We start from the raw sequence: 13985 nt of genomic DNA, 5'->3' as shown, positions 1-13985 counted from the left end.
AATCTGTGCTGTCAGCAGGAATGTTCAGGGCTGCTTAACATAAATGGCTAGACGGCTCTGGAGAGATTAGCAGGTAGTACAGGGCAGGGGTGATCTGATTTGGGTGACAGTCTTTTCTGTCAAGGAGTCACATGTGAGCTAAACAGTGAAGGTGATTTTGAATATAGATGTCAGGGACACAGCGGTGCCTCTTGTCTGCTAAGGCGTGAGTGAATTTCTTTTTCAGGGCAAGGAACCGGGGTGAGAAACTTGAGTTAGATTCACTTTTGATAGAGGACGAGTCTAGGATTTTGTTTGTGCTTGGATGCCCTGGAAATAGCTGTCTTCAGACAAGCATCTGTAAAGGGATGTGTAATAACAGTTCAGACCTTCCAACACTAAAGACAACGTGAGAGGAACACGTTCCTCTTCTTCCTTTAGCCCCCTCGGGGCGTTGATAGCTCAGTAAACGTTGATTTTCCAAAAGCACTTGCATTTTTCTGGCATTAGGAGCAGTTTCTGTGCTGCTGCTCCGGTTAGCCCGCCTCACAGCCAGGCTCTTCCCTTCCCCTCGCCCCAGGGGTGAGCAGGCCGCAGCCCGGACCGGGTACCGGGTCTCTGGGCTGGCTCGGTCGCTGCCCGCCTCCCGGGGCTCCGCCGTTCCGGTCCCCGCTGTCGCCCTCGCTCGGGGGCTCCCCGGCGGGCGGGGCGGGGCCGGTGGGCGGGGCGGGGTGGGGTGGTTCCGCGCCCCTATTGGTCGTTGCGGGGCGCGTCTCCGGCGCCGATTGGCTGCCGTCGCGGCCGCGGGGTGTCCTGGCCGGCAGCGCTCGCACGGCTCCATTGAGAGCGCGGCCGGAGGAGGGGAGCGGGCGGGCGGCGATGAGCTGCGGCGAGTGAGCGCGGACGGGGGCGGGCTGAGGGGCCGGGGCCCGGGGCTCGCCGCCTGACCCCCTCTTCGCCTCTAGGCTCTTCCCAGGTGTATAGCGCCCGGGCCGTCGCCCCCCCAGCCATGCCCGTGGACCTGGCCGTGCGGCTCTGCCTGAGCCACTCACCCCCCATCCGCAAGCTGCTGAACTCCTATGAGGAGCTGCGGGGCAACCGGGGGTGCAAACCCCTCCGGTCCTGTCTCAACCAGAAGCTGAGTGCAGAACCCGAGCCCGAGTGGCGAGACAGCACCAAGAGCTCCAAGGGCCAGAAGAAGAAGAGAGTCGTGTTTGCTGACATGAAGGGGCTGTCGCTGACAGCTGTCCGCTTCTTCTCAAAGATCGAGGAGGACCTCTGTGACTTGCAGCACGCCCTGTCTGACCTCGCCTGCTTCCGACCTAAGCCGCGGGACTCACGCCCAGAAGTGTGCAGGTATGTGCTGGACTTCCCACAGCCCTCTGCGGACTACGTGAGTTTCCGCAGCCGCCTACACAGCAACCTTGTCTGCCTGGAGAACTGCGTGATTCAGGACCGTGCCCTGTCAGGGACAGTGAAGGTCAGAAACATTGAGTACGAGAAGAAAGTGATGGTCCGCATCACCTTCGATGGCTGGAAGAGCTTCCGAGACATCCCCTGCCAGTACATGCATAGCACATACAGCTTGGCTGACACAGACACCTTCTCCTTTGAGCTTGCCCTGCCCAAGCCGTCCATCTCTCGCAGGGCCACAGAGTTCTGCATCTCCTTCCTGTGTGGCCAGAAGACCTATTGGGACAACAACCATGGGAAGAATTACAAGATCTGCCATGTGGGCATGATCCGCCCTCCCTCCCACGCCATGAAGAGCGCCAACAGGGCCTGGGAGCATCTTGGCACCTCTCGGGCGGCCGCACTGGTCCTCTCTCACCTGCAGACCTGGCGCCGCTCAGAGACCCAGGCCCCGTATTGGTAGGAGAGCAGCGTGTGGAGACTTGCAGGTCCCTTCCGCACCCTGACTGCGCCCCAGCGGTGTGGGGGGAGGGTTCAGCTGCAGATGCCGCTCACAGTGTTGTTGGCTCCTCTGTCGGTCTGGCTGACTGCTGTACGAGCAGCTGCCGGTCCCCACGGGAGCTTCTTCAGCGCTGGCCAATGCCGCAGAGGTGTGAGCTGCTGCATGGTGTGACCCTGGCCTGCTGGTCCTGGAGAGCAGGGCAGCGACAAAGGACACGTCTGTGGCCCTCAGCCGCTCCGGGCGGGAGCCAGCCCTGTGGTCCGCGGCCTCCCGGTGCTGCCCAAGTGCCTTGTTCGGAGCTGCAGGGGTGGGGGCATGCCCCACCCCCCCCCTCCATGGGCCTGGGGCTTTGGCGGAGCCCGGGCTGCAGTGGCGGCTTAGGCCGCGCTGCCGGCGGCCCCGAGGAGCGCTCACGGGGGGTGCCGGGGCGGGGGCGGCTCCGGTGGCGGGTGCTGTACCGGGGAGTTTACAATAAAGTGACGGCGCTTCGGGAGTCCCGCCTCTGCCTGCGGCGCGCCCGCGCACGCTCCCGGTATCCGCGCGGCGGCGGGGGGCGCCCCCTTCCGGCGGTGGGGGGGGCTTTCCTGCGGGCGCGGCCCCGCGGGCGGCGCGCTGACGTCAGCGCACGTAGAGCGGTGCGGCGGCGCGCACGGCACGTGGCGGGGGCGGAGCCGGGGCCCGGCGGCGGTGGCGGCAGGTGAGTGCGGGACCGGACCGGTCCTGCGACCCTCCCCCCCCCCCCCCAAACCCTCCCTCCTCGCTTCGTCGGCGCCCCCCCCCGCGCGGCCCCGCGCCGTCACCACCCCCAGCTGCGCCTGCCGGGACCGCGCCGCCGAGCCAGGGCCCGCCCCGCCCCGCGGACCGTTAACCGGAGCCCGCCTCGGGGAGCGCGGCCTTCCCGCCGTGCTGCGGACCGCGCCGCAGCGCCCCCCCCGCGCCGGGCGGGACGGGCCCGGCCCCCCGGTGCCACCGCCCAGCGCGGGGCCTTCCGGCCCTGCGGGGCCCCTCCCGGCGCGGCGGCCCCTCCCGCACACGCCGAGGCCGAAGGTCGCCGGGCCGAGCCCCGGCCCTGCCCCGATTCGCTGCGGCCCCGGGCCGTGCGACGCCGGGCTCCCGGGGAATAAAGCGGAACGCGACGCTGCTCCCGGCCGCGCTCAGCGCGGGGCGGGGCATCCACCGCCACCGTGCGGGATGCGACCGCCGGGCTCTGCGGTCCCTGCCCTGGGGCGGGGCCGGACAGGCTCGGCGTGACCCCCGGAGGCTGCGGGCCTCGAGCAGGGCCTGCGCTGCCACAGGCCGGTGCGCGGCAGGCCGTGGCGCGGTGACAAGGAATGCCGTGACCGAGCCCCTCACAGGGCAGCGGTGCAGGCCCGGGCGGCCGGTCCGACCAGTTCCCCGGCAGGAGTGCCGGTCCTGAGGGGTGACGGGTCCGGCGTAATGGGCAGTTCGGCGTGTGGCTGTGGAGCTGCCTCTCCCAGGATGTGGTTTGTGCCACCGCGTGTGTTCTTTGAGGCACCGACGGTACTCTGCTCACGCCTGCAGCGGTGCTACGCCAGCGGCTGGGACACACGCTAAGCAGGGCAGCAAGAGGATCTTCCTGGCCTCTCCTCTGCCCCTGTGTGCTTGTCGGGTTCCTGTTAGATCCCACCCTCGGGTCGACGCTCCGTAGCCAGGGGAAGGTGGTATCTGGAGGAAAGTCTCCCCCAGGCAGGATCTTCCCGCTAGCCTCAGATGGCCCTGTGTGTGCCCACGCTGCAGAGGGCCTCCTCCCCTGGGGTGCCTGACCTTTGGCTGCTCCCCGTGCCCCAGCGAGTTCCGCTTTAGCTAATCATCGACAGTAATTCTCCCCCTGGGCTAGCTTCCTGCCCTGGGAGGCTGAGGTGAGGTGTGTGTACAGGAGAGAGGAAGTGATTCCTTCCCAGGAATCTGGATACCTGGCTGGCTCAGTGCACTCGGATGCCTCTGAAATGAGAGAGGCAATAAAATCTTTGTCATGAGGAAGGGTTTTTTGTCACTCCATTGGCTCCTTTCCTGTCCTTGGGACCTGATTGCAGCATCCCGTGCTCTGGGCGCAGTTCTGGACGAGTCTGCTCAGCCTGAGGTGCGGACGGTATGGACATACAGGACAAGCGGCAGCCGGGGTGACTCCCAAGTCCATGACAGTGCCCGGCAGCAGCTGGAGGGTGCCAGTCTGAGCTGTGCCTCCGGAGCTGCTCTGAGTGATGTGACCTCAGCCCAAGCACTGCCTTCCAGGCTCCAGAGCCCACTGTCACTGGCCTCCTGCCACCCTCCAAGTTGACGTCTCTCCAAGCGGTGTGACTTGCCTGACTTCTGTTTCTCTTTCCTCCACTAGTGCTGGTGGCATGTGAGTGCCTCGTCTGCCAAGAAGCCAACGCGCTGTTCGAAGAGTTTTCCAGGGACACAGGCTTCATTTGTGTCTGTAACGACCCTTAAGCCTGAGTGGATGCCAGGGGCCTCCAGAATTAAACTTGTTCCAGGCGTCATGCAAGGACCTGCGCTGGTGCCTGTGTCCTCACGGAAACAACAATAATAGCTCCACATACGGTAGGCTCCTGCAAGTGCCAACTCCCTCGATCTCCTCCAATGCAGGCTCAGGGATGGACTCCACCTTGTCCCTGTGAAGAGACTCTGCATGCTCTCAGCAGTCAGGAGGGGGTTCTGCTGCCAGCTTCTTCACAAGCTGCCCCACAGCAGGACTTGCTCGGCAGCGCCTTGGGAGGATACCCGTTCACGCAGATGTGTCACTGCAGTGCTCACTGCACGCCCATGGAGGAACCTGTGTGCGTGTTCCGTCTTCTTTGAGCTCTTCAGCCCGCGCTGTCTGAACTCACCTGGGCTCCGGGCAGATTGTTTGCTTGTTTTCCCAACGGCTCTCCCTGATCCTGTTACATTCCCTCTCTCACAGAGCCCAAAAAGGATGTGAACTTTGGAATGGGGTCTGTGAGCAGGCTGCGGACTCGGTGCATGTGCGAGACTGTTGCTGAATAACAGGAGGATTGGTTAACTGCCGCGGGCAGCCTTTCTGTCTGGCTGCAGGGCACCAGCCTTGCCTGGGCCCTTCACCATGTTCCTCCTGCTCCCCTTTGACAGCCTGGTTGTTAACCTCTTGGGGATTTCCATAACTGTCCTCTTCACTCTGCTTCTGGTTTTCATCATTGTGCCGGCAATTTTTGGAGTCTCCTTTGGCATCCGCAAGGTTTACATGAAAACATTATTAAAGATTTTTCAGGTAAGTCATGTTTTGAGAATTTTCTGTGTGTTTGCAAGGGTCTTGTCAAGCATGGTTGTGCTTTTGCCCCTCAGCAGAGCATTACAGATGGCTGGGGTGGGAGGTTGGTTTGTTGGTGACGTGTTGGTGCCAGATGACCCGTTTGGGTCATCTCAGCCAAATGCAGTTTACTAGACCTCTGTTCCGTGGGCTGCTTTTTCCCTGTGATTAATGCAGTAAGTCTTCAAGTAAAGTGGTAGGATAGTGCGGTCCGTAGGTACACGATAGCACAGTAGGGTCCGTAGATGCGCCGAGAGGAGGTGTGTGCTTGGACGGGTTAATGTCCCAGGCAAGGCAGAGCGCTGTTACAGTTGGACGAGGAAAGGAGCCAAAAGGGGCATAGGGTGTGATGGGGAGGGACAAGGCTACAGTTGGCGGGCGCCTCCTCTCCAGCACATGTTTGGATGAAGCAAAAGCAGGAGGTGAGGCAGGACTTTTTGTACTGCGAGCCCCGAGTGGTCTGTGGGCAGAACCCAGAGTTCTCAACGCCCTTCTGTCCTGGAGTGCCGCCTGCTTATCTGCAGAGTCCAGCAGCCGTGTCTGGACCTGCAGCCTCCGAGGACGACAAGCAACCCTTGCTGACCCTTTTGGCACAGGGAGGCCAAGTGGAATTTTCCAACTTGGGGTCATGCTGTTCCCTTGCCTGCCTTTGGCCGACTAATTTTATGGGCTGCGTCACAGCCAATATTTTCCTTGAAGCAAGTCCCTGGTGAGACCAGAATTTTTGCCAAACTCCTAGTAGATAAAGCCTACACCACCCTACCCTGGCAGCCTGAGCAAAAGGAAAAGGGGTGCCCTGTGCTTGATAGGGAGGTTTTAGGCTCTTAAACGTGGAGTTCAAGCTGTGAAAAGATTCATGGTACAGCTACTGCGGTTTGAATAGGGCTGGTCTTCCCCAGGAGTATCTCTGTACTGGCTGGGCTTGGGAAGGCAGCCATGGAACTTGCAACGTTCAGCTCATTAAATTCCAAGTCCTCCCAAAAGCCTGAGGTGTGAATGGGAAGACCCTGGGCTTTGTGAGGTGCTTCGTTAACACAGATGTCTGAAGACTTGACTTCAAATTAAGTGACTGAACTGGGAGAAAAAATTAATAACAAGTTTGGTTTACCTGAAATGGAACTTTTCACCTTGTTTTCTTTTTTTTTTTTTTCTTTCTTTGATTCAGGAACATTTAATCTCCACACCTATTTTGGTGTTTAATTTTGAAACTATTTTCCTGAAAAGACTCTGAAGTCTATTTCAGCTTTTATCAGAGAATCTTTGTGGTGGGAGAGAGGAGCACTCTGGCACAGCTGCTCACAGATTTGGTGGAAAATTCAGTTGCTAGGTTTGGTTATTCAGAATTTTATTTTTAGGGAATGGTATTTACCCGAAAGATTTTCCCAGCTCTAGCGGCTAGTGTTCCGAACCTCGCCCAGAGGGGCAGCATTCGAGTCTGGCATCTCGTGGGACACGGCCAGAGCTGCATCCCCGAGTGGTGGCTGCGCATCTCTGTTGGTGGTGAGGGACCTGCCTGGAGCTTCCCAGGTGAGAGTCTGGGCTTTCGGCTACTGCAGTCGGGATAGAGACTGCTGGGCTTGCGAGGAACACCTTCTCCATGGGCTGCGCAGCTGCTGCGGGGTCAGAGCTCCTCTTCTGACTTCTCCTGGGATGGCATGTCTAGACAATCATCTGCAATCCTGCAGTTCCTTCTGCTGGCAGAGGATGCTTCTAGATGAGCCAGGCACTCCATATGCAATTAGCGTTCTCACATGGCTGCCTCTTGTTCTGATGCTGGGATGGGCTGAGAGTGGGATGCTGGGAGTTCCCAGCGGTTTCCCCTTCTTCACAGTTCCCTGATGGAGCAGCTAGCCTGGAGTAATAAGCACGTTGTACACAAGAACACAAGAAGCTTGTTCTCCCGGGCCTGTATAATGCAGAAGAGTGTGAGGCTGAGAGGGTTACTCAGAGGGCAGGCAGGAAGACTGTCCAGAAATATGGCCAGCAGTTTTTGCTGGTGTCTTTGAGACAGCTGAGAGAGATTTCTGTGGACAACAGGTAGCCTGGGCATGGGATTTGGCAGCCAGCTGCCAGAGAGGCGTCTGAGGGTGCTTGCTGCTGCTGTTTTGGACTGACTGGTGAGCTGAGAAGCAGCTGAATCAGGGAGGGAAGGGTCCCATCCCATCATCAACCTGATGGTTTTAGCAGCAGCCCAAAAACACAGTTTCTGCTTTGAGCATTTTTTTGAGAAGAAATGAGGGTTGAAAAATGGCACCAGTGCCATGATCGGCTTCCAGCGCTGTGTTGCAGACAGACTACCCAGCAGCTGTGCAGTGGCAACCACGGGCCAGGTGCAACAGAGCCTACAGGACACGGAGGCTGCAGAAAATCTTGCTGTGCCATCTCACCACTGAGCACTGTCCTTCCCTCTGGCACTCGCTGGGACTCTGCCGCGCAGAATGGCACACACATGTGTGTGTGCACGTCATGGCTGTCACCTCCGCCTGCATCCTCTTGTCCCATTGCAGACAAATCTCTGCTGTAAAAATGTTCCTCCCGGGCCAGTCTCTGCTTCCACCTCGGTTCAGCTGTTTTTGTCACTTTCGGTTCTGTACGGAAGCCTCCTGGTTTAGCCCCATTTGTCCCCCTTAACCATGGCCGCCTCTGGAAGTCGACTGTAAAACAGGGATAGTACGAAGTGGAGCTACAGGCTTTGTGAATCTTACTCGTCATGTGTGTCTCTTGCAGTGGGCGACCCTGAGAATAGAGCGTGGTGCCAAGGAGAAGAACCATCCATTATACAAGCCCTATGTCAATGGTAAGATCCTGCCCTGCATGGGCATATGTAAAGTTCAAAATTCCTTTGGGGAGATCAGGGTAAATGTGGTGTCTCTGAGCGAGTGATATTGGGAAGCCTTTTCCATGTCGGTAGATTGGAGGAAGCAATGGTCCATTTCGTGGGGAAAGGGAGGGAAGCATCCAGGGGGTGCTTCATTCCTAGATAGTTGGGAGGACTGGTTTATACTTGTCTGGACTGGAGAAAGGAAGGGGGCTCTGTGGTGGGCGGACAAGGGCAGGCCCCCGCTCTCAGCTGTCTGTGAGCGGGCAGGTCACACGTTGCTCAGAGCTGCCTGTGGTATGTTGCAGGTATCATTGCAAAGGAGCCAACATCACTGGAAGAGGAGATCAAGGAGATCCGCCGGAGCGGCAGCGGCAAAGCCCTGGACACCCCTGAGTTTGAGCTCTCAGATATCTTCTATTTCTGCCGCAAAGGCATCGAGACCATCATGGATGATGAAGTGACCAAGAGGTTCTCCGCTGAAGAGCTGGAGTCCTGGAATCTGCTCAGCAGGACCAACTACAACTTCCAGTATATCAGCCTGCGCCTCACTATACTCTGGGGTCTGGGTGTGCTCATCCGCTACTGCTTCCTCTTGCCCCTCAGGTGAGTGCTGCTGCAGGAGCTGCCTGCAAGTGCCACTGCTCTCCAAGCCCCACGGACCCTGTTCGAGACGATCAGGAGAGACAGGCTGCTTGATGAGTAGGGCCCGTGGCCTGGTTTTGCTAGCGTGTGGCTTCCCTCTTTCTGCAGGATAGCTCTGGCGTTCACTGGCATCAGCTTGTTGGTGACTGGTACTACAGTGGTGGGATATTTGCCAAATGGAAGGTGAGTTCATCTTTGAGGGAAGAGGGGATGGGGAGCCTTCTGTGCAGTTTGAGACCTGATAATCCTGAAGTTTTCCTGCAAGGCCTGTCTGTTCTGCCTGCTGCAGGCAAGGCAGGTGGTCCTGGCATCTGTAGCCTCTCAGGAACAGACACCCTGTAATTTCAGACAAAGGCCCTAGATGTGAGCACTAAGCCTGAGGCGGAGCCCTGGGTTCTGAAAGGAAGAAGAACAGAAAATAGCAAAGGCCAAAGTTTGGTTCTCGTGATTTAAGAATCAGCGGTCATAAGATGATAGCAAAACCCAGGATGAGATGTGTTTCTGTGGGAGAGATGTGAAGTCTCGGTTGGGTCTCGTGGCCTGGGGCAGCTGGGCTGGGCGGCGCCGTTACAGGGGGGATCGTGGGGCTGGGGGGTGATGGTCTCTGTCCTGGGCTGCAGGTGTAAGGAGTTCCTGAGCAAGCATGTCCACCTGATGTGCTACCGGATCTGTGTGCGTGCCCTCACAGCCATCATCACCTACCACGACCGGTAAGGAGGCACTGCCTGCTTCAGAGTGTCCCGTCCCACCAGCTGCTCCATGCCCTGCCTCTTGCAGGCCTCGCGCTTCCTTCCTCCGTCCTCATCGGTGCCTTTCTTTTGCATTTAGAGAAAACAGACCCCGAAATGGAGGCATCTGCGTGGCCAATCACACATCTCCCATCGATGTGATTATCCTGGCCAGTGATGGCTACTACGCAATGGTAAGGTCTGCACCCCTGCCCCAGCGCTGCCTGCCAGGGCCCGGCCGCATGTGTGGTGGGAGCAGCAGGCATATTGCATGGGACAAGGAGCAGGCAGCAGGAGGCTTTTGAGCGTGCAGTACTGCTGTTCCCCACGTGACGTCGCAGGGCTCTCTCAGACCCTGTTCTGTGTGACTTTCCAGCAAGCTTGCCCTGGGACTCGGAGCACCAGGGCTCTCTGGGCACTGCTTGGCAAGTAGAGCTCTGGGCTTTGCTGTCCATGGAAGAGCAGAGCCCTTTTCCAGCTGGGCCTCCAGCAATGTGGAAAGCACTTGGGGCTTGCTACCTCTGTCCTTCCAGTCAGAGCCTGGGACTTTTCCTCTCAGCCTTTCCGGGGCAGGGGTAGAAAGATGAACCTCAACTTGGCCGTGGAGCGAGGAGCTGCTTCGGCCTTCGTGTGTCGCCAGGTCTTGTAACTTGTGTCTTCTTGCCCTGTTCAGGTGGGTCAGATCCACGGAGGGCTCATGGGTGTGATACAGAGAGCCATGGTGAAAGCTTGCCCCCACGTCTGGTTTGAACGCTCTGAGGTCAAAGATCGTCACCTCGTCGCCAGAAGGTGTGACAGTTGCTGGCTGCAGGGGGGGGTCTGGAGGCTGGGAAAGGGGGGGCTGCCCACTTCCCCTGGGTGAGGACGCTGGCTTGCCTCGTGGCTGTTGGGAGCCGGTGCCACTGTTGCGGCACCCTGATAGTCCCTGGTGACTGCAGGATAAGGACTGTATGCTGTGTGGATTGCTAATGACAGCTTCTGTGCCCTGTGCTAATTGGTGACACTCTTCCGTTTAGGCTCACAGAGCACGTCCAGGACAAGAGCAAACTGCCTATTCTTATCTTCCCAGAAGGTGAGCTGTGGAGCGAGGTCGCACAAGCAGCTGGTGGAGAGCACCAGCTCTCTGTTCCCTCTCTTCTTAGCAGCCGAGGGCCGTGAGAGCCTTCACTGAGGCAAAGGCGATATTGCATTTTAGAGCTGACTGAACCCAGAATGTGGAAGTCAGATCTATGACGTGACACATCCTGTGCACACAGAGAGCAGGCTGTGGAGTGCGTGTTGGGGGGCAGGTGCTGGGTGCCGGTCCCTAACCCTTAGACTTCTGAACTGACTTGCAAAGGGAAGTTGAGAAGATTGTGCTTGTCTCTTACAGGAACCTGCATCAACAACACATCTGTGATGATGTTCAAAAAGGGGAGCTTTGAAATTGGAGCCACGGTCTACCCTGTGGCCATCAAGGTATGAGAAGGCAAACATTCTTACAGCGCAAGTAGTTCTCTGCGTGAGAGCTCAGTCTTGGCAGCCCAGTCTTGGCCCTGCTGGGTCAACAGCCTGGTCCGAGGGCACGGGGACGCTGAGGTCACTCCGTGTAGTCCTGTGGGAGGGCTGGCCTGTAGCTGGGCTTGGGGTGGAACTTGGAGCCTCAGGGAGGGTGCAGCCGCTGCCTGACTTCTGTGAGCTCTTCTGCCTCCGTAGTATGACCCGCAGTTTGGAGATGCCTTTTGGAACAGCAGCAAGTACGGCATGGTAACCTACCTCCTTAGGATGATGACCAGCTGGGCCATTGTCTGCAGTGTCTGGTACTTGCCCCCAATGACCAGGCAGGTAAGTAAGGTGAACCTGGCCTGTCTGATCTGCTTCCTCTTTGGCCCTTTGCTCCTGCTGAACAGTATTATTTTGCCACAGCCTGAAGAGGATGCTGTCCAGTTTGCCAATCGAGTGAAGTCAGCCATTGCCAGGCAGGGAGGCCTTGTGGATCTGCTCTGGTGAGTCCAGGCAGGCTTTTCTCTTCCTGGTGCCAGGGTTCCTTTTTCCTGGGTCCTGGTACGTGCTTGTAGAGCTAAGTTTGTGTCCCGCATTGGGCAGAGTAGACCTATGGAGAAATGGAGGTACATATTGGCTGTGACCTCCAAACCTGCTCTTCTGTAGCAGGGACCAAAGTCTTTCGTTCTGTTGTGTGTGTTGGGCACCAGGGCTTCATTCTGTGATTCCAGCTTGCACTGGGATGCCCTGGTTCTGACTTGATGCTGCTCAACACAGTGAGTTGAGCTTGGGAACTTCCTTTTTCAGGCACTAAGATCTTCAGAGCCTGGGAGGCAGAGGGACTGTCTACTGTAGTGGTATCAGAGCAGCTCACACTTCTGGTAGAGCTGCCGTGTTGAGCACAGTGCGGGGCCATGGGTGCGGCTCCTGGCAGAGCAAGGTGTGAAAGTAACTGCCCTTGGGGACAGTTGCACTGCAGTGTGCCCTGGCGACACACGGTATATCTGTAGGTGTCCAGCTGTTGCTGGAGCTCTGACCTGCTCTGAGGAGCCCCAGCTGAAGTCTGAGACAGTGCACGCCTTCAGCTCCTCTGATGATGTGACTCTTTCCCCAGGGATGGAGGACTGAAGAGGGAGAAGGTGAAAGACACATTCAAGGAGGAGCAACAGAAACTCTACAGCAAAATGATTGTAGGCAACCATGAAGACCGGAGCCGCTCCTGAGCCCGCTGCTGCCAGCACTGTTCCTGGGCCTGACCAGAGCCCTTCTGCCTCCAGCACAAGCCAGGGCTTGTCTGAAGTGGCTCTGAATCTTTGGACTTTGGCTACCCCAGAGCTGCTTGGACTTGCTCCTTCATCCTCTGGCTGTTCTTTCCCGGAGGCACTGTTACTGCCTAGAGTCTTTAGGCCCTGAGCAGCTCTTGGCAAAGATGCCTTCTCGTTACTGTTACAGTGAAGCCCCTTGCAGGGGCAATATTAAATGAAACACTTATGGTGTCATATGCTTCCATATGGTGTTTACAGGCCCAGGGGGAGGACTGGGGTGTTGATGTGCATGTGTGTCAGTCACAAGTCTCCCACGGCACAGAGACTGGTGAGCTGCGCTGAAATTAGCTGCCTTGACAACCAAGGGAGTCTTGATGAGCCTGTGCCTCTCACGTCTGCAGCATAAACCTCTTGGGAGCGGTATGTGGTCTCTCAGACCATCTCCAGCTTTACTTCCAGGAGAAACCTTTCCTTTTCCTTTCACCACCCTTCTGTCACAGCCTGACCCAGGCCATTGCTTCTCCAGCACCTGAGTAACAGCCTCTGCTGGGGTTCCTGAAGTGGTGAGGATCATCCTCCTTGGAAGCCTCCCTCTGTCCCCTGGAACTGCAGGTGACGGGCAGTTGTCACTGGTGTGGCACATGGGGCTCTTGAGGAATTGTATGTGCTGTGGTGGGAGCCCAGGGTGGGTAGGAGAGTCCTGAGACTCCGTGGCTGGGCAGGACATCCCCTTTCAAATGTCTCCTGAGGGCAACGGTGGGACCTGATCTTGTTACGGACCAACATGCACATACATCATCTCGGCTCGTTGCAAGGAAACGGAAATCTTGTGCTGGAGGTGGTACTGCGTTCCCCTTCATCTCTGCAAGTGTGTTATTCAGTAAAACAATCTGCATTTGAGCATTCATCCCCTGTATTTTCCAATTTTCCTTATGTTCCTACAAACGTTAGCACTTTCATTGGATCCTCTGCCTGCTCTTATAAGCAAATGCTGTTTCACTGCTGCCTGCAGAAGCCTCTGCGTTTGCTGGAGCGCTGGAGAAGCCAATACTTAAATGCCTCCTTTGTTCCCCAAGGCACAAAGGTGTTTGTTGCGGGAGGGCATCTGCTACCCCCACTTCAGGACAGCTACTCGGTGTTAAGCGTCCTTAAATTGAATTTCCCTGCACTAGCTACCAGCATGGATTCAAGGTAGTTTAGTTCCTGCTTGTTTTTATTTGGGTTAAACACCATTATATCAAGAAATAAAGCAACAGGGAGAGAGTCCAGAAACTTCAGTTACCAAGTTAGCACACTGCCCTGACCTTTCCCAAGAGACATAATGCGCCCACTCACGTAAATTAGTCGGTTCCATGCAGCCTCCTTGCTTTAAACCCCTTCTTTTGGGTCCGTCGGGTCTTTACCTGCTCACAGACTGTGCGAAGCAGCATGAGCACAACTTGTCTTCACGGTGTGCTATTTTCCACCTACCCCAGGACCACCAGTTTATGCACAAATAAACTAAACTTCCCAGGACAATACCTCAGAGGGGACGGTCTTCCTCACTCACAGGGATGTGAAGCTACGTTTAATAGTGTATGATCTGTTAACATACAGTTATGGGATATATTCTTCAATATAATAATATAATATAATATAATATAATATAATATAATATAATTAATATAATATAATTAATATAATATAATATAATATCAATTCCTATACTGAATTGATTTACCTTTGTTTCTTGTAGTGCTTGAAATGTGCTCCTTTACGCGTCCAGCCACACAGACACATGACCTGCACAACCGGCGCTGTCGGTGGTCTGTTACCCCTGGCCCCACCAGGCTGCTCTCGTTTGGTGATGGAGACACCCTTACTG

General features: G+C 56.8%; 2 protein-coding genes across 2 annotated transcripts; both read left to right on the top strand.

Moving 5' to 3' along the window:
• The first annotated feature begins 988 nt into the window (after positions 1–988).
• LOC128919575 (protein phosphatase 1 regulatory subunit 3C-B-like) lies at positions 989–2378 on the top strand. The gene has a single exon (XM_054224909.1). It carries the CDS (start codon positions 989–991, stop codon positions 1853–1855), a length of 867 nt encoding a protein of 288 aa, XP_054080884.1. The 3' UTR covers positions 1856–2378.
• Positions 2379–2510: 132 nt separating this feature from the next.
• Positions 2511–12355, top strand: GPAT4 (glycerol-3-phosphate acyltransferase 4). Its single transcript, XM_054224899.1, has 13 exons — positions 2511–2591; positions 4248–5144; positions 7911–7980; positions 8310–8607; positions 8755–8829; positions 9267–9356; positions 9475–9568; positions 10048–10163; positions 10391–10446; positions 10747–10832; positions 11070–11198; positions 11280–11359; positions 11971–12355. The coding sequence occupies exons 2-13, from the start codon at positions 4980–4982 to the stop codon at positions 12077–12079; spliced, it is 1368 nt and encodes a 455-aa protein (XP_054080874.1). The 5' UTR covers positions 2511–2591; positions 4248–4979; the 3' UTR covers positions 12080–12355.
• The last annotated feature ends 1630 nt before the right edge of the window (positions 12356–13985 follow it).

This window comes from Rissa tridactyla, chromosome 20, assembly GCF_028500815.1.
Source record: "Rissa tridactyla isolate bRisTri1 chromosome 20, bRisTri1.patW.cur.20221130, whole genome shotgun sequence".
NCBI classification, from domain to species: Eukaryota; Metazoa; Chordata; class Aves; order Charadriiformes; family Laridae; genus Rissa; species Rissa tridactyla.
The sequence above is the reverse complement of the archived record's forward strand: the minus strand, read 5'-3'. Positions and strand labels throughout refer to the sequence as shown.

Bases quoted from the DNA above. Each gene is read 5' to 3' on its own strand.
- GPAT4 (XM_054224899.1), top strand. From the start codon at position 4,980: ATGTTCCTCCTGCTCCCCTTTGACAGCCTGGTTGTTAACCTCTTGGGG. The intron at 10,833-11,069 runs GTATGAGAAGGC...CTGCCTCCGTAG, and splicing joins TCTACCCTGTGGCCATCAAG to TATGACCCGCAGTTTGGAGA. The intron at 11,360-11,970 runs GTGAGTCCAGGC...CTCTTTCCCCAG, and splicing joins GGCCTTGTGGATCTGCTCTG to GGATGGAGGACTGAAGAGGG.
- LOC128919575 (XM_054224909.1), top strand. From the start codon at position 989: ATGCCCGTGGACCTGGCCGTGCGGCTCTGCCTGAGCCACTCACCCCCC.